Source organism: Palaemon carinicauda, chromosome 21 (assembly GCF_036898095.1).
Source record: "Palaemon carinicauda isolate YSFRI2023 chromosome 21, ASM3689809v2, whole genome shotgun sequence".
Lineage (NCBI taxonomy): Eukaryota > Metazoa > Arthropoda > Malacostraca > Decapoda > Palaemonidae > Palaemon > Palaemon carinicauda.
In genome coordinates, this window is record NC_090745.1 from 101,602,002 (window position 1) to 101,629,254 (window position 27,253).

At 40.9% G+C, this 27,253-nt stretch overlaps 1 protein-coding gene across 1 annotated transcript in view; it reads left to right on the forward strand.

The window, feature by feature from the left end:
- Positions 1 to 27,253, forward strand: part of LOC137615376 (uncharacterized) — a 157,101-nt gene that overhangs the window by 84,041 nt on the left and 45,807 nt on the right. Inside the window, exon 13 of the mRNA XM_068345193.1 lies at positions 12,305 to 12,692. Coding sequence (XP_068201294.1) covers positions 12,305 to 12,692 — 388 coding nt within the window. The remainder of the gene's footprint in view (positions 1 to 12,304; positions 12,693 to 27,253) is intronic.

Below are 27,253 nucleotides of genomic sequence, written 5' to 3' on the forward strand. Positions count from 1 at the left end.
GCTTGTAAGAGGTCCCAGACTAGGCGAACAACTGGCACGAACAGACGAACCCTCGAACGCAACACTGTAACACTTTGCGCTTATCACTTTATCACTTTTGATTTTCTGTTTGCACTTATTTCACTGAACTCGAAACTTTAAGTGGTTTGTACCTGAAACACGCAATTCTATCCTTCATTAAAAGTTAGTAATTGCCAAAACAGTATTACAATGTAACAGAAAAACATAATGAAAGATAAATAATTCAGTGGCTGGAAAAGAGACTAAACACTAGATCAAATAAACTACGTTTAAAATCTCTCACCGCATAAAGCCTGAGAACAAGAATAAAACTCTAGAAACGTTTACCTTCTTCCCCTAAAGAGACTAGGGAGAAGAGCAAAAACGATAACAACGTTACCCGTTGAACGAAACGTTTATCCTCCTCTCTCTCCCTCCGTCTCTATCTCTCTCTCTCTCTCTCTTGACTTAGCACCTGATAGAAGAGCCCAATTATATATATCGTTAAAACATATTATTGTTAAAGGAAAAAAACTGAAAGATTTCCCAAATAAAAAGTTCCTTTATTAGAATTAAAACCATTTAAGCTAAGAAAGAATGAACAAAACGCTAGAATCGGTTTACTCTTACTGCAACGTGACACCGTGATAGACTCTCTCTCTATCGTAACGATAGAGCGCAAGTTGAACGTTCTGAACGTCAACAACTGCAGAGACAAAACAAAACGTTAGTTCAACTTTGAAAACAGTACAAGACTATCAAAGAAAATCTTTCAAAAACATTAAAATAGCATAATATGTTAACAGGTAAAAACGAAATGACGGGCTCAATGTTAATTAACTTCGGTTCCAAGAAAAGACCGCCTACTATTAGGAAAGGTCAAAAATAAACAAATATAAAAATTAATTTTAATAAGTTTATAATAAAAGGAAGTTAATCAAAGAGGCCTATAAAAGGCGGAGAGATATAAAATAAATCTATAACTTTGTTAAGCAAAATTAAGAGTCTATACTCTCTTCGACACCAACACTTCCGTCTAAGGGAAGGGTCGGCCATTTAAAAGTGAAAGAGAGTTCATACTCTCTTCGTACCAAAATTAAATCAAAAATTAAATCAAATTAATTCCAAAAACTTGCTAAGCTAATGATATAGCTTCCTGAATAGCGAAGGCTAAACTCTAGAGCAAATACATCACCAAATCGTGAGCAATAACTCCAGAATCAACAGCGTATCCATGTAGGTCTAGCCGGAGGCACGACAGAGGAAAAATTGAGGTGGTGTTGACAAGAAGTACTGGAGTACCTGACCACAGATGGCGCTGTGGTGTTCACCCCCACCTGTATAGCGATCGCTGGCGTATCCCGACCGTAGATTTCTGTCGGCAACAGAGTTGACAGCTACATGATTATCGGGTAAGATTAATATTGAAAAACTACAATTACTGGCATTAGCAGGTGTCTTCATTTCTTGGTTTTAGTGCTTATTTTGAAAGAGAATTCCTTTCTGAATATAACACAAAAAGTTTTTGGCATCTGCCTGTCAACCATTCATACCCAAACAGACCTGAGTCGAATGAAGCCCATCCTTCCTAGCAAGCGCCCTGCCCCAGGCAGCTTCCACAGATACCCAAACTGTAAAATACTACGTCCTGGAATCACCAGTGGTGAATGACACACAGACCATGTGTTTCCTTACTGAATGGAATCGTACCTACCTGATTCACACACTGAGAAACCTATTCTATATCTTGGAGTAGTATACACTATTCTAGAATTGCTGAAGTAACCGTCACTCAGATGATATACCTGGGACTTTCCATATGGTTGTTACACCTGTACTCGACCACTCACCAGCAGTAGCAGAGATATGAGCTCCACCCATGACCTACATGTAATTAATACGGTTACTTGGAACCTTCCAGAATGCTTGAAGTGTTTGGTATAGACGCAGGAAAACAAATGCTAATGACCAGTATAAGCACTTATAAAAGCCCCTGAAATCTTGCTGTAATATAATATGTATAAATAAAGGAATAAAATTACAAGTATCCTTGCTATCTTATAGAATAAAAATATCCAAAATATTCAGGATGCTGTACTTAATGAAGTAATGATAAAACGAGCACACTATTAAGAATAGAGATAGTGCTCATGGTATTTGGATGGTCATAGATGTTTAACAAACTTTACATACCAATGCCAGTAGGCACTCTTAAGCATCAACGTATTTCATAACTCTGTGTTGCCAGGCCCCGAATAGTACAGGTACGAGGTATGGTGGATTAATACGCTCATATTACAGTATTTGAATTTCTACAATTAGAATAATATATCTTATGAGACAAATACAATTAGGTGGATGATGAATGCTGCATTTAGGGGTGAAACTTTTTTCATTTATATAAATAAGGGATTTTGACGAAGGAAAAATCTATTTCTGGGCGAGGAACCTGTGTCGCCCAGTGAAATGCTCCTTAAAGCACCATTTCTAAGGTATAAATACTGATAAATATACCAGAGAAAAAAGTTGCATGGAATGCTAGGAATATATCCAGCTCGCTCACCCCTAAAGGGTGTCAGTATTAAAACTGGGGTGAGTGATACCACTACCAGAGATCCCTTCCCAATTAGACTTCTCCCTCCTCAAAATCCCCCATTACTATGAGGTGTCGTTCACTACAGCTACTGCCCCCCCCCCCAACCATCACTCCCTAACCTCCTCCCATTATTCCTTGTTAGCACCCGTGAACGTTCGGACATGTTTTTCATAGCTCTGTGTTATTTTGTGCTTTGAATAATTATTAAAACGATACTGTATACAGCACAGCAGAAATGATATAGAAATGTAATGTAATAACACAGACACTTACAGAATTCTTAGAGGAGTTATTTATTGGGGAGAGAGAGGGAGTGGCAGAGAAATACACTGCGCATCTATGTCACGGTATCTCTTACTAACCATCATACAATTCGGGGAAGAAGAAATTTTCCTATATGATTATCGTACATCTACGTCATGAGATCTACTACTGTAATTATTGTACCCTTAAGAGAATGCATTTTTCCATTATAATGATCGCACTTCATATTTATCTAGATTTCAAGAGGTTAACTACTGCACTGTAATTGTTCAGTGGCTAATTTCCTCTTGGTAAGAGTAGAAAAGGGATTTTGACGAAGGAAAAAATGTTATTTTTATTAATAAAATAAATTTTTGAATATACTTACCCGATAATCATGTAGCTGTCAACTCCGTTGCCCGACAGAATTCTATGGAGGGATACGCCAGCTATCACAATACTAGAAGGGGGTGTATTTACCAGCGCCACCTGTGGCCAGGTACTCAAGTACTTCTTGTTGACACCTCCTCAATTATTCCTCGGTCCACTGGTTCTCTATGGGGAGGAAGGGAGGGTCGATTAAATCATGATTATCGGGTAAGTATATTCAAAAATTTATTTTATTAATAAAAATAACATTTTTCAATATTAAACTTACCCGATAATCATGTAGCTGATTCACACCCAGGGGGGTGGGTGAAAAACCAGTGTACAAGACTAAAGGATAGCTAAGTATCCCGTATTTCATATAATCAGTTATCCACAATAACAATGAAATAATAAGTACCTGGTAAGGAAGTCGACTTGAACCGTTACTCTGCCTTTAATAAGATCGTCTTCCTTACTGAGCGCAGCGTTCCTCTTGGGAGGCTGAATCAACTCAAAGGTGCTAAAGTATACAGGGCTGCAACCCATACTAAAGGACCTCATCACAACCTTTAACCTTGGCGCTTCTCAAGAAAGAATTGACCACCCGCCAAATCAACAAGGATGTGGAAGGCTTCTTAGCCGACCGTACAACCCATAAAAAGTATTCAAGAGAAAGGTTAAAAAGTTATGGGATTATGGGAATGTAGTGGCTGAGCCCTCGCCTACTACTGCATTCGTTGCTACGAATGGACCCAGGGTGTAGCAGTACTCGTAAAGAGACTGGACATCTTTGAGATAGAATGATGCGAACACTGACTTGCTTCTCCAATAGGTTGCATCCATAACACTCTGCAGAGAACGGTTCTGTTTGAAGGCCACTGAAGTAGCCACAGCTCTCACTTCATGTGTCCTTACCTTCAGCAAAGCAAGGTCTTCTTCCTTCAGATGAGAATTTGCTTCTCTAATCAGAAGCCTGATGTAGTAAGAAACTGAGTTCTTAGACATTGGTAGAGAAGGCTTCTTGATAGCACACCATAAGGCTTCTGATTGTCCTCGTAATGGTTTTGACCTTCTTAGATAGTACTTAAGAGCTCTAACTGGGCAAAGTACTCTCTCCAGTTCGTTCCCCACCATGTTGGACAGGCTTGGGATCTCGAACGACTTAGGCCAAGGACGGGAAGGAAGCTCGTTTTTAGCCAAAAAACCGAGCTGCAAGGAACATGTAGCCGTTTCAGATGTGAAACCTATGTTCCTGCTGAAGGCGTGGATCTCACTTACTCTTTTACCTGTTGCTAAGCACACGAGGAAAAGAGTTTTTAATGTGAGGTCCTTAAAAGAGGCTGATTGGAGCGGTTCAAATCCTGATGACATTAGGAACCTTAGGACCACGTCTAGATTCCAGCCTGGAGTGGACAACCGACGTTCCTTTGAGGTCTCAAAAGACCTAAGGAGGTCCTGTAGATCTTTGTTGGAGGAAAGATCCAAGCCTCTGTGGCGGAAAACCGCTGCCAACATACTTCTGTAACCCTTGATCGTAGGAGCTGATAGGGATCTTACGTTCCTTAGATGTAACAGGAAGTCAGCAATCTGGGTTACAGTGGTACTGGTTGAGGAAACTGCATTGGCCTTGCACCAGCTTCGGAAGACTTCCCATTAAGACTGATAGACTCTGAGAGTGGATGTCGTCCTTGCTCTGGCAATCGCTCTGGCTGCCTCCTTCGAAAAGCCTCTAGCTCTTGAGAGTCTTTCGATAGTCTGAAGGCAGTCAGACGAAGAGCGTGGAGGTTTGGGTGTACCTTCTTTACGTGAGGTTGACGCAGAAGGTCCACTCTAGGAGGAAGAGTCCTGGGAACGTCGACCAGCCATTGCAGTACCTCGGTGAACCATTCTCTCGCGGGCCAGAGGGGAGCAACCAACGTCAGCCGTGTCCCTTTGTGAGAGGCGAACTTCTGAAGTACCCTGTTGACAATCTTGAACGGCGGGAATGCATACAGGTCGAGATGGGACCAATCCAGCAGAAAGGCATCCACGCGAACTGCTGCTGGGTCTGGAATCGGAGAACAATACAAGAGGAGCCTCTTGGTCATCGAGGTAGCGAATAGATCTATGGTTGGCTGACCCCACAGGGCCCAAAGTCTGCTGCAAACATTCTTGTGAAGGGTCCACTCTGTGGGGAAGACCTGACCCTTCCGGCTGAGGCGATCTGCCATGACATTCATATCGCCCTGAATGAGCCTCGTTACCAGCGTGAGCTTTCGATCTTTTGACCAAATGAGGAGGTCCCTTGCGATCTCGAACAACTTCCTCGAATGAGTCCCTCCCTGCTTGGAGATGTAAGCCAAGGCTGTGGTGTAGTCGGAGTTCACCTCCACCACCTTGTTAAGCTGGAGGGACTTGAAGTTTATCAAGGCCAGATGAACTGCCAACAACTCCTTGCAATAGATGTGAAGTGTCCTTTGCTCCTGATTCCATGTTCCCGAGCATTCCTGTCCGTCCAGTGTCGCACCCCAGCCCGTGTCCGATGCGTCCGAGAAGAGACGGTGGTCGGGGGTCTGAACAGCCAATGGTAGACCTTCCTTGAGAAGAATGCTGTTCTTCCACCACGTTAGAGTAGACCTCATCTCTTCGGAAACAGGAACTGAGCCCGTCTCTAACGTCATGTCCTTTATCCAGTGAGCAGCTAGATGATACTGAAGGGGGCGGAGGTGGAGTCTCCCTAACTCGATGAACAGGGCCAGCGATGAAAGTGTCCCTGTTAGACTCATCCACTGCCTGACTAAGCATCGGTTCCTTCTCAGCATGCTCTGGATGCATTCTAGGGCTTGGAAGATCCTTGGGGCCGACGGACAAGTCCGAAAAGCTCGACTCTGAAGATCCATACCCAAGGAGACAATGGTCTGGGATGGAACGAGCTGAGACTCCTCAAAATTGACCAGGAGGCCCAGTTCCTTGGTCAGATCCATAGTCCATTTGAAAATCTCCAGACAGCGACGACTTGTGGGAGCTCTTAAAAGCCAGTCGTCTGACGGAGCCGGACACAAGATCATGATACTGCTGCACAGTCTGTAAACTGTCAATCATGGGCAAGCGAGGAAGTACAGTGACAACCCGAATCTGTCTAGACTGTCTGGGTCGTACAGACAACTCCTTAACGGGTTGCTGAGGTTGCCGCACTGCGTCACAACAAGTCCCTTCTGTTGGTTGTTGAACGTCTTCCCCGTGACACATTGACTCCGTAAACAAAAAATCCTCTAACAAGGACTAAGCTTGGACTGCATGTCATGCAACACAGCTCAAGGTCTATGGGAGCAGGTGTGGTAACAGACGGGATTAGCGGCTGAAGTGGAACCATTACCTTCCCTGTAAGCATGTTATGCCTAAATAAAAGTCCATAAGAGGTTATGCAGCTAAAGGCTCCCTCCAAATGACAGAGTCCTCAAGGGAATATCAGAAGGAGGGAGAAAAGAACTTTCTCATCTACAGGGACCTTATCCTAGAAAAGCTAAGTTCTCTGAGTGAGGGTTCACTGGTGCAAAAGCAGCAGACTAGAAGGCAACGTTATGAAACTGCTTGACAGTCTAGTGAGTTGGCAACAACCCAAGATGTGTTGAGAAGCATGCGGTAAGGTATGCAGAGCATGATGTATGCAGAGTATGCTGTATGCAGAGCATGCTGTATGTAGAGCATGTTGTATGCAGAGCATGCTGAATGCAGAGCATGCTGTATGCAGAGCATGTTGTATGCAGAGCATGCTGAATGCAGAGCATGCTGTATGCTGAGCATGTAGTAAGCAGAGCCTGCTGTAAGCAGAGCCTGCTGTAAGGAAAGCAGAGCGTGTGCATGGCGTTTAACATTTCTCAGAAATTCCATGACCAGTGCTAGAGTGCTTTATGCATGCTTGCATGGGGTTTAAACCATGGTATGAAAATGGAGGTAAGGTATGCTGAACAGCAGAGTCAGAACGAGCTGGAACAACAATAGTTGTGGTTTCCTCTTCAAGACTCCGATGAGGGAACACCTGAGGCTCAGTCTGCAAAGGCTGAATAAAAGACAAGCAGAAGGAAGGCGCATGGGTGGAGGAGGCTGACTCCTAGCATGAGTGGTTGAACCCAAGGGTTGCGCTTGCTGAGCGGTTGGCGGAAGCGGAGTAGCAAGTTCCAGTTCCTGTGGTGTGAGCGGAGCGCGATGAGGAAGAGGCTGCGCAGAACAAGGTAAATGTCTCGCAAGCTGAGGCTCCTGAGGCGCAAGGCTAAGGTGTTGTGGTGCTTGCCTTGTGGAGGGTTGAGCTCGCTGCAGCGAGAGCTGAGGAGACTGACTCATGGACGGGAGAGGTTGTTGTACCTCAACCGAGTGTTGCATCACTGGTGGAGCAGCAAGTGGAGGCGGAGGAAGAGAGGTATAATCCTCCTGATCCCAATGTAAAGGTTGCCTTAAGGAAGGCGGAGGCTGAACACCACAGGGAACAGCAAACTCAGCACGTGGCTCAACATCGTACGCCTGGCAGGTGGAACTGCTGGCAGGTGGTACTGCGATCAGGCGGAGCGAGTGTAGGTGGAGGGAGTGTAGGCGGAGGCGGAGGAGCAACACTCTCAGCCCGACACTCACGCATCAAGTCCGAAAGCTGTGCTTGCATGGACTGTAGTAGAGTCCACAACATCGTACGCCTGGCAGATGGTACTGCGATCATGCGGAGCGAGTGTAGGTGGAGGGAGTGTAGGCGGAGGCGGAGGAGCAACACTCTCAGCCCGACACTCACGCATCAAGTCCGAAAGCTGTGCTTGCATGGACTGTAGTAGAGTTCACAACATCGTACGCCTGGCAGGTGGTACTGTGATCAGGCGGAGCGATCATAGGCGGGGGGGGGAGTGTAGGCGGAGGCGGAGGCGCAACACTTTCAGCCCGACACTCACGCATCAAGACCGAAAGTGTGACTGTATGGACTGCAGTAGAGTTAACTTGGGGTCGGCAGACACTAAGTTCTGCTGAGGTAAAGCCTTAACAGCAGAGATCTGTTGTGGCAGAACCTTACTCCTCTTAGGCGGAGTGTAATCAACTGATGACTGAGGAGAGTCAGAGCTAACCCAATGACTGCATTCGGGTTGTGAACTTTAACTTCGTACGTCTGGCATAGGTCTGGACTTAACGTTTAAGAGGTCTTGAGACCTGAGACCAGCGTTACTCTGCCTTTATTTTCTCCCCTAATCTCTTCTGCAGACGAGCAAAATAAGGGCTCAATCGTCTGCGGGTGGGAGTGACGGTCTCGGTAAGACACGCCCACAACCACCGAGAATATTTCTGTGCGCCGATCAAGGCCTGCTGAACCCTTATGCCCTTCGACATTGCTTCTCCCCTGGGCTTGGGAGCTTGCAAGAGGTCCCGGACTGGGAGGACGACTGGCGCGCACAAAAGTACCCTCACGCACTAATCACTTATCACTTTGATTTCTGTTTGCACTTATTTCACTGAACTCGAAACTTTAAGTGGTTTGTACCTGAAATACGCAATTCTATCCTTTCTCAAAGTTAGTAATTGCGAAAACAGAATTACAATGTAACAGAAAAATCTAATGAAAGATAATTCAGTGGTTGGAAAGAGACTAAACACTAGATCACTCTAGAAACGTTTAGTTTCTTCCCCTAAAGAGACTAGGGAGAAGAGCAAAAACGATAACGACGTTACTCGTACGCCTGGCAGGCTTGAATGAAACGTTTATCCTCTTTCTCCCTCCGTCTCTATCTCTCTCTCTCTCTCTCTCTCTTGACTTAGAACCTGAGAGAAGAGCCCAATCATATATATCGTTAAAACATATTATTGTTAAAGGAAAAAACTGAAAAGTTCCTTTATTAGGATCAAAACCATTAAGTTAAGAAAGAATGAACAAAACGCTAGACACGGTTACTCTTACTGCAACGTGAAACCGTGAACATTCTTTCTCTAACGTAACGATAGAGTGCAAGTTGAACGTTCTGAACGTCAACAACTGCAGAGACAAAACAAAACGTTAGTTCAACTTTGAAAACAGTACGAGACTGTCAAAGAAAATCTTTCAAACTCTGTGGCGGAAATAGCATAATATGTTAACAGGTAAAACCGAAATGACGGGCTCAAAGTTTATTAACTTCGGTAAAAGACCGCCTACTATTAGGAAGGTCGAATATAAACAAATATAAAAATTAATTTTAATGAGTTTATAATAAAAGGAAGTTAATCGAAGAGGCCTATAAGAGGCGGAGAGATATAAAATAAATCTATAACTTTTGTTAAGCAAAATTAAGAAAGAGAGTCTATACTCTCTTAGACACCAACACTTCCGTCTAAGGGAAGGGTCGGCCATTGAAAGGTGAACGAGAGTTCATACTCTCTCGTCACCATAATTAATCAAATTAATTCCAAAAGCTAACTAAGCTAATATAGAAGTTTCCAGTAAAGCGACAGCCGAAATCAAAGAGAAATACTTCACCAAAGTCGTGAAAATACTCCAAGAACATAAGCGTATCCCAGAACGTCTTGCCGGAAGCACGACAGAGGAATAATTGAGGAGGTGTCAACAAGAAGTACTTGAGTACCTGGCCACAGGTGGCGCTGGTAAATACACCCCCTTCTAGTATTGTGATAGCTGGCGTATCCCTCCATAGAATTCTGTCGGGCAACGGAGTTGACAGCTACATGATTATCGGGTAAGTTTAATATTGAAAAACTATTTCTGGGCTCGACCTGTGTCGCTCCGTGAAATGCTCCTCTAGCACTATTTCTAAGGCATAGTTATTGCTGAATATACCAGAGAAAAAGAGATGCATGGAATACCAGGAATAAACCTAGCTCGCTCACTCTTTGAGTGTCGGTATAGAAAACTGGGGCATGATTGAACCACAACCATAGATCCCTCACCAATTAGACCTCTCCTTCATCAACATACCCCCTCTCTACCCCTACATCTCCCCACCCCCCATCCTCATTCCTCCCAGCACCCGAAGCTTGGACCAACCAGAGTGAGGGAAAAAAGGGAAAGGGTGGGTTCACTGGTCGACACAGGTCCCTCGCCCAAAAATAGATTTTTCCTTCGTCAAAATCCCTTTTCTGGGCTCGACCTGTGTCGCTCCGTGACCTCTCCTTCATCAACATACCCCCTCTCTACCCCTACATCTCCCCACCCCCAATCCTCATTTCCTCCTCAGCACTTGCGTTGGTCAGACATGTTTTGTTTTGCTCTGTGTGTTTTGTATTTTTTTGGAAGATGTCTGACATTTTAGAGATCCCTGCTTCCAAGTTGAATATCATATTTGTCTGTTCGGGATTTCTATGTAGCGACACTTTTTATTCTTAACCGTGTTTGGTTTTTTGTTTAAGCTGCTGGTTGTTCCCTTTCGGTGGTTCGCTGCGGCCATTGTGTCACTTCCTCGTGGTCTCTTTGTTTATCGGGTCTGCATTTAGTTCCTTATACTATTTGTAAGCCCTGATATATGTTTTGGACATCTATTTCATATTTTGGCATGATCACATTTTATTCATTTTTATTATTTTAGCGAATATACCCTTCAGGTTTGTTAGCGCTGTGTTTGATATCCTACTTAGTTGATCCGTAAGCAGTTCGGTGGGTAGCTTTCTTGCCAGCCTTTTTGTTTTGAGTCCATTTTGGGGAGAAGTATACGTTTTGGTTGTTCTGGATCGTTATTTTCCCGATTTCGGAAGACCTTTGTTTTTTATTTGCCTTTTCCCCTTTCCGTTTCGGCTTATTCCCGATTTAGAAAGGTTTAGGTTTAGTTTTATTTTATATCTCCGTGTTCTTTTCCCCATAACGTTCTCATTTTGCATGTTCGCTTTTATTTTAATCATGTAATTTACGTCTGCCATTTTTTATTGTACTTTTACATACGATCGCGGGAGCTACATGCTTGCCGCCGTTTAAGGTTTTCCTTTGTGTTTCGGTGGGTGGCTCCCTCCTCCCTTCGTTCACGATGGTCACCTGATTTTATTCTGGTCTCCCTCTCCACCTCTTGGGTTCCTTCCCCTTACGCCTTCGCCTCCCTCTTCTTCGGAGGGGGTTGGCTTTGGTCACGTGCTTTATGGTAGTAGACAGGAAGTTCCTTGCGGTGGGGGGTTGGCCCATACGCTCCCTACGTCAGTTCGGGTAGCACTCTCTTCTCGCTTCGCTTTGGTTGGCTACCAGGCGTTCGAGACTGGGTTTGCGCTCGTCTCCCGACTCCCCCTCCCCCCGTGTTTTCCATCCATGATGTTATCCTCCCGGTAACCTATGTATCATGGTCATCCACTGTTTTGGGGTGGAGTTCTCTTGCTTGAGGGTACACTCGGCCACACTATTCTATTGTATTTCTCTTCCTCTTGTTTTTTTTTATAAAGTTTTTATAGTTTATATATGAAAGATCTACAGTATATCAGTGTTGTTACCATTCTGAAAATATCTTATATTAATTGTTCATTACTTCTCTTTATTTATTTATTTATTTATTTATTTCCATTTATTTATTTATTTCCATTTATTTATTTATTTCCCTTTCCTCACCAGGGTATTTTTTCCTGTTGAAGCCCTTGGGCTTATAGCATCCTGCTTTTCCAACTAGGGTTGTAGCTCAGCTAGTAACAACAACAACAATAATAATAATAATAATAATAATAATAATACTCTTATTAAGTATTTAAGCATATTGTACTATAAATGTTGTACATTTGAAAATTTATTGTTGTTAACTCAAGTGATTATTGATTTTGTAATTTTTGGAAGCTCTTTACAAATAATTTGTTTTCAATATATTTTCAACATAATAGAGTTCTCATAATTTTCTTTACTGATAAATATGAACTATTCAGTTGGTAACCTAAAACTACATTGGTTTCTGAGTTAACTACTATATATATTGTACTGTACAGTACTTGGTAAACTGCTATAATATACAAACTATTGAAATAGTCATGACTCATTTTACTTACAGATGCAAATAATACCAGTGAACCCTAGAATAACTAATGGATTAGTAACCTGTTATATTTATGATGCAAGTTACGTCAGACAACTATACAACTGGCAAAGTTGTACCCTGCGAGTTCTGATGAATTAGTAACAACTTATTTTATTTACAGATGCAAGTTACGCCAGTGAACTATACAACTGGTAAACTTGAACCCTATAAGAGCTACTGGGTTAGTAATGACAACACTCCAGCCATGGCAAAAAATCCAAGAAAGCAGTTAAGTGTTGAAGACCTAGATGATCCAACTAAATTCCCATTACGTAATAAACAAGATTCTGAACCCGATTCTTGGTTGCGTTTTGTTCCTACTTCAAGAGGTGAAGATGTTGCACAACTGACTGTACCTTTCTTTGATGCCCAGAATGTCTCTCCTTCACCTAGCTCCTGGTTGTCTGGAATTGAGCTCTTCCATAAGGGGCAACGAGGTTCTGGTGGCTTTTTAGGTCTGAAAGTGTTCACCTACGACGTATCCCAACATATGGAAACTTCAAGAGATGGTACGGAAACTGTCAATTTGCCACCAATTCATGCAGTATAACTTTCACAATATCCTTTACGAAGATAAAAAAAAAATCCATTTGTTTAACGTAAATCTTGGATGACAATACTTTGGAATCACAGTATAATATTTGAAATTCATAATAAAGATTTTATAATTCTTCTATATTTTCATATTAGGAGAAAGAATTTTATATAGGAAAGTAATGTTTTAACCGATTCATTTGTAATTTGTATTTAATATAGGAAAATAAGTTTTTGAATTCCTTAACAGTACAGTATAAGTTTTTTTAATCAAGATGAGATATATGTAAAACAATATTGCTTTAAATAATTTCTTTTCACCTTGAATCTTTTCTTCATTTAACATACTGTATGGGGTGATCTTCAAAGACATTTTCCAAAGGATTAAAATTTTTTATTTGCTTAAATTGCATGCTGCAAACTGCTTTTCAATGCAACTTAATATTTTTATTACACACAAGATTGTATTAATGTTTCGTGGCCACCTTGAAATAAACAAATCACATTCATACTTTCTCTTAATGTGTACAGTACTACTCAAATAATTTTCCATTTCTTGATCATACTAACAGAAACCCAGGAGTGGTATTATACGTGTACTTCTTAATTATGTCAATTAGTAATATATGTTCATCTTAATTACCCTAGTAGAACTGGTATGCTCGGGCAAATTTTTTTCACATTGAATAATAGCTTTTTTTCAACAAAAGAATGAGTCAAATTTTTCCTTAAAAATCCCTTTCCTTTCCCTAAACTATTTATTATGGATGCTAGTAATGTCGTAGCAAACTAATAACAAACAACATGTGTAATCTCTGGATATCTAACATCTATTAGCTGAATAAAGAATCTATAAAATAACATATATATGTATAAGGAACAAACCATTTCAAACTAATAAAAAGTACCGGTACATATCACTACTGCATTTGATGTAAAGAGAGTCCTTATTCATTTATTCATTAAAAAAGTCTACAGTTTCAATATTAATCCTATCATTAAAATTTCATGGTATTTAGAGCTGAATAATCTTAATTATAGTACCCTTGGAGGATTAATTACATTTTTAGGACAGCCTTATGTTTGCATTTGTAAACACTTCTATGATCATTTCATAATTTAACAAAGGGATGTATGTTTAGTCTTAAACTACCTTCTCTCTAGCAAAAGAATTCTGCCTGAAATAAATAATTAACTGCCTCTGTAGTGTATACTGCTTAAGTCTCAAATTAAGACACCAGATCTCTATTTATTTAGAATAAATTCCTTTCAAAGAAGTGATAATATATAAGCCTAACACCTATCATTTAAGATTCCTAGAATGTTAATACCTTTCCAATAAAAAAATACAGGTATATGAATGAGTTTCAATATAAAAATCTTTAACTTTAAGATGTACAGTATACAATAATAATAGTAAGATCCATTAGATGTATAATCTTGGCCACTTATATATACAACTAATCATTAAAGTAAACGAATGGTGAAGATTTGTACTTTAATATAATTTACTGAAGAATATTTTGCTCCTAGTTAATTTATTTTTAGTTTCCAGATATTAACAGAGAATCTTGGGAATCTGGGTGAAGGGTGAGGGTTTGGGGGGGGGGGGGAGAGAGAATTGAAATGAACACAGAGGGAGAAGTTTAAGGAGGTGAGAATTTTACTGAGCATAGAGGGTGGAGAAGGAAATGGGTCTTGGATGACAGGTAGATTAGACTGAACTACTGAAATTATTCATGGAAACATAACATTTTATTTTTCATCTTTAGCTTTACCAATCTGAAACCCAAGTTTAAAAAGTACACTAATAGTTTTCTTCACAAGGTTTTCTTCACTTACGATTTCACTAAATGACATAGCAGTAAACTAGTAGTGATTTGTGGTATTGATTTTAGATATAATCACACTACACATTACAATATAAAAGTTTGTTTATACAAAGGATATGCTATGAATCAATTTTTGGCTTGGCTTAAACTGGATTGCTTTTGCTTAAATTCATTAAACCAACTTATCTTAGTTCTCAAAACACCAGATACTTCTTTATCAGTATAGTTTTTAAAAATAATTTTTGATTATGAAGTGACCTCTTAGATTAATGGATATCCATTTGTGAGGAAAATTTAATAGCAAACAGTAAAAAGCTATGTTCAACATACTCAACTTTATCAAATGATTATTAAAAAATCATTACCACAGGCTATGCTATGTAACAATATTAACAGTCAGGATTACGCAACAAGGTTAGCATACAAGATTATAAAGGTGTGTGAATATCATGAGATTATTTGCATACATATTAAGGCTATGCTTTGGTTCTTGAAGGCTTCTATTTTTGCTTTCATTTTCAATTTATAAAATTTCAAATTGCTTGACTCTGTTTGTCATATTTTTTATGTTATAATTGTTTGAACAGTTTTACATCATACTCAGTTAATGTGCAATGCAGATACACATCACCAAATATATGTATGTGATTTCTTGTTGACTCCACTGCAACTTTTATACACAGTTTTACACTTCTGTAATGTGAATTTTCAAAGTAATGTCTTTTAACTAACTGTAAAAAAAACAGTCTTGCATGCAGGAGTGTTCTTAGTGAGAGCTGGAAAACGGTTATTGAAAATTGGTAAGAAAGGAGCTAATTAGTGAGCAAGAGGTAGTGTCTACTCATTTAACATAACCCAGAACTTTTTCCTTTGGCAAGAGGGACTTACAATGGATGGTTTGAGTTTGCCTTATGATAAAAGACTGGTTCGAACATCCAGGAAAAATACAATTTAAAAAAAAATTGCTATTCACTTCTATAAGGACACAAACCATTATCTGTTGAGCAAGAGGCTCACTCTTGAGGTGGGAAAATTGCCGCTGAACTGAATTTTAGCCATCCTATCTCTGCTTGGATATTTACAGTAATTTTTTGAATAATAAGCAAGGGAAGAAGGTCTATTGAAACCTCCTATATAGTCTTGTACAAAGATGCAAAGGTTAATAAGCTCCAGAGTCGGAACAGGCATTTTTCTTAAAATTTTATTTAGGAAAATATAAGCAGTTTCTGTACCACCCACAATAAATGGGATGAACATCTATACAGTATTAACATAACAACAACAATAAATGCAGGACAAAGGCCTCAGATATGTCCATATTCATATCTGGAATTTGGCCAGTTTTCATTACCATGCTGGCCACAGCAGATTGGTGATGATGGGAAACTTTAGTCTGATTGCTCACAGCAAACTAATCTAGTATGGGTGGCTCTGACTAGTACGGCTTTGCTGATCATGGTAATATACAAACCCTTTCCCCATGTTAAGGCCAATGTAAATGCTGTACTACACAGAAATGGGTGCCATGAAGAGCTCTACCAGGAAAATTCTATATCGTCCACATTTGTTAAAGGGATAGCAGAGGATGCAGCTTTCTTCAAGCTAATGGTCAAGTCAAAGATCAGGTTATTTAATGTAACTAATCTATATCAAGGTCCATTTAAGCATGTGGATCAGCTTGACTGATGAACTGTAGAATGAAAATGGTAGAATGGAGTGCCAGTCACTTGTACATTCAACCTCATTCTTCTGTCAACAATTGTATCTTAAACAAGATGCTTTTCTGTCTATGTGGAGATTTTGTAGTCGAACAAATTGTTGAGTAATCACCACTGGTCCAAAAGAGAAGGAATCCAAGGACTTATGTGTGATTTTCTTTAGGTACAACGAGGTATAGATAGTCTATCAATGCCAAAAACCTTCCCTCGTTAACCATGGAACAAACATGTTCCTTCTAAATGCCAAGGATGAGGAATTACCTTTGACTTGATTGAGCTCTCACCTGAAATAAACAGTTGTCCTTTTCACAAGATGACACATGCAACAAAGTGATCATCCCACAAAGCCTACAGATATAATGTTTTTCAATATTTTCTTATGCCTACAGTACTTAAATGTAGGTGCAGACACTCAAACCCAAGGTGTCATTGTCCCACAAAGGTCGCACAGAGCACGAAATAATCTCATTCACATCACACCAACAAAGTTTTGGAAGGAACATATAGGCATGAACTATTGGGTTCTGAGTTTTTTATACAAACTCGGGAATGAACAAAATTGAGACCATCCCACAAACCTCTGGGTGCCAGGCATAATAAAAGTCCATGAAGCTTACTTCTGTGCTTCACCAAAGCTACAGCCAACACAAAAATGCTTTAGCGAGGTTAACATGGTGAACAAAACTGCAAAACTACTTCAAGTTTCTGTAGAGCTTAGGCAATCAATGAAGAAGAATGGGCCATGCCCCTCAGTTGGAAGATCTGACTCAGGCAGTGAAGGTTGACTACGACTTGAGATCTGCTGAAGTTGCTTTGATGAGAAAATTCCCATCAACATCACCAATTACAATACATGGCCCATTTCCCTATATATACAACTGGTGAGAACTGCTGGAGATATCCACTCTGCTAAGTCCTGTACAAAAGACCTTTCCCTTGAAGGAGCTGCTGGATGGCATCCACCTATAAAACTATATCAACCCTACCATTCAGGGGTACATATTCCACCATTAGTCTCTTACGTAGGATAAGATTAATCTAGGCAGAAACCTGTCGAGGGAAAAGGTTGGGCATCAAGTCCCATCTTTCTCGGTTAAGCTTTTCCACTGCTTTTTGACTGGTGCAAGAGAGGATTCAGTGCTTTTCCTTCTCAAAATCAATCTCAGAAACTTTTCCTTGTTTTCTGATGAAACATGCAAATGATGGAAAAGCTGGTAAAAATTATTAACCATATATTCAACCATGCAGCTTGGGATGAGTCAATAGGAAGCAGAGAAAAAAAAAAACCAGCCTCAGCTCATAGTCTCCCCATGGGGTAAGGTTGGTCATCTCTCTGGAGACTAAGTCAACATGAAGAGGAGTAGCCTCACAGTCATCCAGGACACAGTACCTACACTGACAAGTCAAAGGGGGGGGGGGGGGGAAGTAACTTGCTAGGTTGGCTGAAGGATAAATAACATTTGATGCTGGAGATCAGACTGTTCACTATCGCCAAAACTACCCATAAGAGCAGAGACCACAGCAGTCAAAATGACTCCCTTACTTTAGAGGCACCCAGAAACCTATTGAAGATATCAACAATGAGAAAAAGAACAAGAATAACTCTACAAGTCGTGTCCATGTCTCATTAACAGTGACACTGATGATCATAATGGAAAGACAGTGCCATCCAGTGGGATCCATAGAATGTAAGATTCTTGAGTCTTTTGAAAAGCAAATGTCTGATTTTGATTGGGTTTGGCAATGGAATGATCTAACCCAGAAAAAATGGTGTGAAAGCTTTAGTTACACCTTTCAAATTCATCTACACTTACAGCTCCAGAGTCATGATCGCATGCATTTCTCTTAAAAATTTTATAGCATTAATAAGGGGTACTCTTGGACTAGAAAAAAATCTATATGTTATATAAACTGGGCAGAAAAAAGAGTTTAGTACAGTATATGTAACTAAATTTGAAAGTTTCTTGGCAGAGGAGAAGCCCATCCTTGAGTAAAAAAGGAATGAGGAATTTCCTTTAGCATCTTTGCGTAATAGAAAGTTCATAAAAAGCAAAGCATAAAGAGAAATCCACAATAACAAAAACAAGAGAAAATAATTTAGACAACTCATCATCCTCAACTCTAAAGATGGTCATCTAGAGACCTTAAAAAGTATATAAAAATGCTGTTATTCAAAGCCAATATTTATTTAGTTTTGTTTTTGTTCAAGATATACAAAAAATCATATTAACAAAACTCATACCATTTTATATTTTTGTCACTCTTGTAATTTTCTACAATATGTGAGCAGAAATTATTCAGTATGGCCCATGCTCCAGAGGATTGTACTGTATAAGCAATATGCAAATATTGCAAGTCAATCTGAAACCATTCAATACTCTTCATAGTTACTAAAAGGCTGATCTTGAAGTGTTTAAAACTGGAAATTGATGATGAAAAGTAGTCTTTTAACAAACCCTACAACTTATGGCTTTACTACTCCCTATAAACTGAATTTTAACTCTTAACTAATTTATATATTATAAATGACACTACAATAACTGTTACCTTGCCATTTCTTAACATTCCGCAAGATTCTGCTCTCTTGTAGACTCGTTTTCCTCCCATTTTGGTCGCTAACCTTTGGTCTATTGCATGTATTTCTGTATGATTCAAACAATCATAAATGTTTCTCCATCTTTCTTGGGATATTGTGTACTTTGCAATCATTGCATATATCAATCTATTTGGAATCCTTGTAAATTGCATATTTTGTTTTATTTACTTATATTTATAAATACACGACCAAGGTTATAAGGTTTTTTATTTTTTTTGATAGAGTAAACTCAGTTTATGTGGAAGCAAATAAAGAAGAAATAAACAGTACATACATACATGCATATACCAAGGCACTTCCCCCAATTTTGGGGGGTAGCCGACATCAACAAATGAAACAAAACAAAAAGGGGACTTCTACTCTCTACGTTCCTCCCAGCCTGACAAGGGACTCAACCGAGTTCAGCTGGTACTGCTAGGGTGCTACAGCCCACCCTCCCCCGTTATCCACCACAGATGAAGCTTCATAATGCTGAATCCCTTACTGCTGCTACCTCCGCGGTCATCTAAGGCACCGGAGGAAGCAGCAGGGCCTACCGGAACTGCGTCACAATCGCTCGCCATTCATTCCTATTTCTAGCACGCTCTCTTGCCTCTCTCACATCTATCCTCCTATCACCCAGAGCTTTCTTCACTCCATCCATCCACCCAAACCTTGGCCTTCCTCTTGTACTTCTCCCATCAACTCTTGCATTCATCACCTTCTTTAGCAGACAGCCATTTTCCATTCTCTCAACATGGCCAAACCACCTCAACACATTCATATCCACTCTAGCTGCTAACTCATTTCTTACACCCGTTCTCACCGTCACCACTTCGTTCTTAACCCTATCTACTCGAGATACACCAGCCATACTCCTTAGACACTTCATCTCAAACACATTCAATTTCTGTCTCTCCGTCATTTAACAAAATCTGTATTAGAATCAGCACAAGAAATAGGTGGAAAAGTTTCTAAACAAGATTAAGGAAAACTACCAGAAAAGACCAAAAACCTAGTAAAAAGAAGATGGAAAATTAGGGTAATAATCCATGAGAGATAAATATAATTGGCAAAACTATCCAAAACAATAAACAAACTAAAAACCCAAAACATTCGTAAACAAAATCAGACAAAATTTGAGGAAACTCTACAGAACGGAACAAGCATCAAATTGATGAAAAGAAACCCTGGAACAGGGTACCAACAGATGTTTGCTTTACTGAATCAAAATGGAAATATCAACAATAGTAATGGATTGATAAAAAAATTGCAGAGGATTTCTATACAGTTATACAATAATGATTTAAGAAATAAATTTTCCAATAGAAATAATGAAACACTGGAGCCGCTACCAAAGGTAACAGTAGAAGTAAAGAAAGTAATAATAGGCCTGAAGAGAGGCAAAGCAGCAGGAAAAAATGGCCTAACAATTGATTTGATAATAGATGAAGGAGATTTCATAGTAGTAAAATTGGCTGAACTTTAGCTAAAATGTCTACAAGAATGCTCTATATCTACAGCTGGGAAAAACTTTATCTCATCACAAAAAGGGAGAAACGAAAGACCTGAAAAATTACTGCCCAATAAGTTTACTCTCAGTAATATATAAAATATTTACAAAGATCATATTAGGCCGAATAGAAAGACAGCTAGACTTTAATCAACCAAGAGAGCAGGCAGGCTATAGAAGTGGGTATTCAACAACTGGCCATATCCAAGTAATTAACCAGCTGAAGGAAAAATCAACCGAGTATGACAAACCACTATGTAAGGCATCTATAGACTATGAGAAAGCTTTTGTTTCTATCAAAACTTCAGCAATAATGAAAACCTTCAAAGACACGGCATATGTGAATTTTATGTTGGAGCACTTGAAGATATCTATAAAGGAAGTATAACAATCCTAAAACTAAATGAAGATGGTGAGAAAAGAGTTAGACAGTGGGATCTCATCTCTCCTAAATTATTTCAAGCAGGCATAGAAGTTTTTAAAAATTTAGATCGGGAGACTATAGGAATTAATACTAATGGGGAATACTTTAAGAACTTAAGGTTTGTAGATGAAAAAGTTCTGCTTAGTGAATCATTGGAGGAATTGCAAAAAATTATATAAAATTTGAAGAGAAAGCAGTAATGTAGGACTAAAAATGAATGAGTAAAACAGGATAATGTTCAATGAAAATGCATAGCGAAAACAAATAAGGGTTATGGACGAACCTATAGAGATTGTTATTGCATAAACATACTTAGGACAGCCAGTAAGTGTTTCCCCAGGACCAAAATTAAAACAAGGATAAGCAAGGGATAGAGAGCTTTTAGTAAACATAATGAGATTATGAAAAGTAAAATGCCACAACCTCTAAAAAGAAAAGTATTTAATCAGACGGTCCTACCAGTATTAACTTACACATCAGAAACTCGGAGTCTTACTATAGCCTTAGATCGTAAGGTAGTTACAACTCAAAGGGCTAGGGAAAGAATAATGATGGGAAAAATACTAAGAGACAGAAAGAGAGCAACAATGATACGATAGCAAACTAAAGTAGAGTATATTCTAACATGAAAATAAAAGAAATGGACATGGGCAGGACATATAATGAGAATGACAGATAATAGCTGGACATTAAGAATAACAGAAGGATCCCTAGAGATTGCGGAAGTCGGAAAGCTGTCGTTCAACTTTGGTAACAAGGTAGTAATTGATGGCAGGCAGGAGAGTGGTGGGGTATTACAAAAAAACTTTTTTCTTCAACAATAGAGATTACAGTTTGTAGGAATAGTTGAGGTCAAAACACAATAAATAGCTAGTTTGAATATCTACACATCATTTTAAAAAATCCTAAAAATTTAATATTGTTCTTACAAGAATGCAAGCCATCATCTTTTATGTCTCACACAATTAACTAGCACTGTTCCCAAAAATAAGGAACTTGAGAGGTTGTGCAACTGTGCTGACAGCAAAAGACTGAGAGGGCAGGCAAACACTAGCACAGATTTGTATGATTTCAAGTCATGAACATAAGTGGAAAGCAGACTCCTATAACCTCCTGTACATCCTGGTAAAGGGATGCAAAGGTTGCTCGGGCCCTGTGTCAGAGTATACTACACGACTTCATAAAACATTTTTGGGAGAGGATAAGGGGAATCCTATTCAGAAAGCATGAAATGAAGGTCAGGATTGAAATGTCATCTTCCTGGGATGAAATAATAGTGACGTACACCCAACCAACGCTGTTGTTGAAGAGGAAAAACAGAATATGTTGTCAGATCTTAGTTCTCCGACAGGTGCTGGATTGTGTAGCTCTACTGCATACACAAGAACAGCATAACAAGAGTTGAAAAATCAACAGCTGGGAAAGGCCTGGAGGGAAAGAGACCTGGATTCTATGGATTTAATGGTCCTCTTCATCAACATATACCTAGCCATGTATCTTTGAGGGAATATAAACTTCCTCAAAAGAAGCTATGAATGTTTTCAACAGGTTGGGGAACTACCAGAGGGCTAAAAACAGTGGCCATGAACCTCTATGTATCCCCTTGTATAAAGAAGGAATCCTTTGTTCATAAAATTGATGGCAAAAAGAACTTTCGCCTAAACAGGGTTAAGGGCAACTTCCCACTCTTTGTGCTAAAAAAAAGGCAGCATCCAGATCAACCATTGTTAAAAACTTTAAAAAGTCTATTCAAACAACAATGGGTAAGAATGAAATGTGCCGAACTATCCATTCAATCTACCTAACTGTAAACTATGAACTTGTTGAGTGGCGACAAATCCAGAATGACTCTGAGTTTGTCTGAGTCCTTCTTGGGAACACATAAACAGCCTTCCTAGGAATTTGATGGACTTTGCCCTCCTTATCACCCGTTTGCTCAAGAGTTCTTGGGTATATTCTTCCAGAACGGGGGTGGAGTGTTGGAAGAATTGAGGAAATGATGGTGGAGCTGTCTTCCAGCTCCAACCTAGTCCGTTCTTTTTTGGGCTCAAGCCATGTCGTCCTGATGGAAGTTCCTATAGGGTAGCTTCCTAGGGTATATTACAACTACGGCGATATTCCCAGAGAATTTACCTTAAGGTACCAGAATTCTAACTCCTGGAGCGAATATCCCTAATGAAAGGGATATCGCGACATATCAGAGGACGTATTCTTGACACGCCACATGGCAATCTGCACCCCAAACAGAGATTACGTATCGAGGGGTCAATTGGCAAGAAACGAAAACGGGAAAGAAAAAGGGGGAGCTGCTCCCAAGGCTCCCTATTCTCCAGTTTCGTAAGCGTGCCTGGCGCCAATCCTGGCGCCATCTGTATTCCTTTTTGCGTAGCTTAACAACTATGTGTTTTTTCTAGCTTGCCTGGTATTCATACATAGGTATATGTACTCTTCGAGACTTTTCCAGAGTCTAGTAGGACTCTTCCCTGTAGGGGGCAGGAAGCTCTAACATGGTTATGGTTAGTTGGAAAGATGTATAACGGTAACATCTTAGGTCTCTAGGTCTAGTCGACCGGGAAAAATTACCTCCGGGGAGTACGGCACGTTCTGAGAATCCACAGATACAGTAATGCTCTGGTATACTTCCATCAGGACGACATGGCTTGAGCCCAAAAAACGGATTTTGAGCGAAGCGAAAAATCTATTTTTGGGTGAGATGGCCATGTCGTCCTGATGGACCCGCCCTTCCCTTTCTATGAAAGGGCTGTAGGACCCCTCCCTACATACAGTATCTGTAGCACCTCGTGTACGCTACAAGGAATACAGATGGCGCCAGGATTGGCGCCAGGCACGCTTACGAAACTGGAGAATAGGGAGCCTTGGGAGCGGCTCCCCCTTTTTCTTTCCCGTTTTCGTTTCTTGCCAATTGACCCCTCGATACGTAATCTCTGTTTGGGGTGCAGATTGCCATGTGGCGTGTCAAGAATACGTCCTCTGATATGTCGCGATATCCCTTTCATTAGGGATATTCGCTCCAGAAGTTAGAATTCTGGTACCTTAAGGTAAATTCTCTGGGAATATCGCCGTAGTTGTAATATACCCTAGGAAGCTACCCTATAGGAACTTCCATCAGGACAACATGGCCATCTCACCCAAAAATAGATTTTTTGCTTCGCTCAAAATCCATTGATTAGGCTGTAGGCCCAGGGATCGAAGGTCCAACGATCCCGGAATAGTCAGAGTCTTCCTCCTACCGGAAGCATCTCATTGCTTCTGGTTTCCGGAGGGCTTGCCTCCTTGACCGCGTCCTCCCCTACCCCCTCTTCCTCTCGAGGGACATCTGGAGGAACCTCTGCCTGACCCTCTACCTTTAGGGCGAAAGGTAGTGGTCTGCCTCTCGTAGGCAGGAGTGAAGGCTGGTGACTGAGTCACCACCTGCTGGGGTACCATCTGGTAGGTGGGTTGGGGCTGTGCCACCATCTGGGGCACCGCGGTCATGGGAAGTTGCTGTTGTTGTCTTGCGGGGCAAGAGGGCAACCTTGGCCTCTTTGTCTTCCGTTTCGGTTGAGGACCCTCATCCGGGGAAGATTTCCTTTTAGCCGACATACCCCACTTCTGGAGAAGATTCCTGTTCTACGTGGCGGCCTTGTTGACTATCTCCTTGACCACTTCATTCGGGAAGAGGTCCTTCCCCCAGATATTGGAAGATATCAACTTACTGGGTTCGTGTCTTACCGCAGCCAAGGCAAACACGAACTCCCTGCAAGCCCTTCTAGCCCTAACAAAGCTATAGAAGTCTTTAATTAGGGTTGCCTAGTGCATTTTGGCGACAACCATGAACATATCTGGGGACCTATGTTCACTGGCCATTGCCTCCAAGGTAACCTGGAGGGGCAGAGAGGCAGCAAGCCTTTCCTTCGTATCCTGCTCCCTACGCAGGAGAAAATCAGACAACTTGGGGAGGTTTTCGCTGAACTAACATCCAGTGATATCCGCCTCCAGCTTCCTGACTGAGAAGGTAAGCTGAATATCCTTCCAGTCCTTATGATCTGTAGGCAGAGCTAGGGAAAGGGGCCTACACTCCACCAGTGTAGGGCAAGGATTCCCAGCTTCCACTGCCTTGATCACCGCCTTGAACTCTTTTTCCGCAAAGGGGAAGGCCATTGTCGCTGGAGCAAGAAAGGAAGGGTGTTTCTTACTCAGGGCTGGCACCTTAGAATTAATGAAGCCCCTGTCCTTCAGACTGCTAGCCAACAAAGCTTGAGCCTTCGTATGGTCAAGCACTATGACCTCCTTCGGCTCTGTCTCCTCTTTGGATACAGGCTCCGCCTTTAGACGAACGAAGCAGTCGGGATAGGACTTAAAGCTGGGCCAAAACTCGATGTCCTCGATAAGGACAGCCCCCAGCTTTTCTGAGATGAAGATCTCATTCGTGATTGGCATGTACTCAGCATGCCTCCATGGGTTTACCTCAGAGCACAAGGGAAGATCCTTGATATTGAGTCTCTTATGAGACCCACGGGACGCTGCAAGCTGATGAATCTCCTTCCTTAGCGCAGCTTCCCTTTCTTCACTCCTCTTCTGGAAGGTTTCCATCATGGCCATGATGGCAGACAGAGTCTTATCTGACTTATCAGGTGGAAGAGCAGAGGACGTAGAGGGCACTGGTTCTGGGGCTGAAACGGACGAAAAGGACACCGTTTCGACTTCATCCTCTTCTGTCTCCGGAGCCAACGTTGACTCCTCTTCCTGACCTTCAGCAAGAAGGTCCTTTTCGGTGTCTTCTGACACCTCTGACATCCTCTCGTTGTTTAGATGGATGTCCTTCATCGGATCCGAGACATCCGTATCTACGGAAATATGGACGCAAGGGATCTCAGGGTGAGGCTGTGGAATAACAGCATCCGCAGATGCTTTAGGGAACAGATAGGCCCTCATACGCTCGTTTGGGAGGTAAGGCCTCGTGGCATTTTTCTGGAAGCCACGAACCCATCTGCACAGCTTATTCCGAGCTGCATCCCTTGGCTCCGTTGTCTTGGGTTCTTCAAAGGCCTCACTAACCAAGGCTTTGCACACGGTACATACCTGGGGGTCCCAATATTTGAGAGGTCCCTTGGTGATGGAACAATGGGAGTGTGTCCTACACTCCAGGTGGCCGCAGAAGTCTTTGCTGCGGACGTTACAGAAAACGCTGCCACACTTCACATGGTCCTCCTGTAAAGAGAGGAAAATAAAATGAGTATAAGGTAGTTAATCTCACTAGATAAACTAATAAATATTACTAATAATATTTTCCATTTTATTTTATTGCATGTAGCTTAGGATAGATAAGCTAGAAATGAATTAGGAAAGACACATACGTGTGTTTCCTGCCCAGCCAATTGCTGTGACCTCCCTCAATATTAAACCCTAGGGTTATCCTCCTCAGAAGGCCCATTGGAAGAATCTAGCGTATAAGGATAGATGCGTGTAACTTACACCAACTTCCAAAAGGATTAATAATGAAGGTCATTGGTAACTGATCATCTATCAGTATATGGAAAGAGAATTCCTTTCCTTATTTTATATGGTGTCAACAATAGACTGCGCCTGGACACACAGAGTATGTTGGAAATTTAACTACTGTATACTTTTAGAAGGCAACTCAAAGCAAAAGGGATCAATGATCCTGTTGAGGAAACAATTTACAGACAACAGAAGTCCAAAATTCAACGGATGATGCGGAAAGACAAGGAAAAGTTCATACAAGAATAATGCCAAAGGATTGAAGTAAATTCCATTAACAACTCTACCAAAGAAAATGTACAATGGTGTGAAAAACCTCACCAAGAAATTCAAACCATCTGTTAACACCATCAAAGATGAAGATGACCTAATCCTTTGTGACAGAGAGGAAGTCAAAGACAGATGGAAGGAATACTGCACAAATCTCTACAAAAGAAATGAATCCATAGTAACACCAGTCCCATACGGGCAAGTGTCTTCAGAACCAGAACCACTTCCTTTGATTGATGAGATTAGAGAAGCTATTAAAGAACTCAAACTTGGAAAGAGTCCAGGAAACAATCAGGTCACAGCCGAAATGATAAAGAATGGAGGTGAGAACGTCGAGATATTCTACCACAGGCTCTGCAATAAAATCTGGATCGAAAACAAATGGCCAGACGATTGGGAGGAGTCAGTCTTTGTCCCCATCCCTAAGAAAGGTGATACCCTCAAATGCAGCAATAATAGGACAATCTCCCTCATTAGTCACAGTAGCAAAATGCTTTTGAAAATCATGGCTAAGAGAATGGCAAACAAACTGAACGAAAAAATTGCTGACGAACAAGCAGGATTCCGTTCTGGGAAAGGCACCAGAGACCAAATCATGAATCTCAAGATGATCCTTGAAAAAAACAGAGAACGAGGAATTGACGTATTCCTTTGTTTTATTGACTACACTAAAGCCTTTGATACAGTTGCACATGACATCTT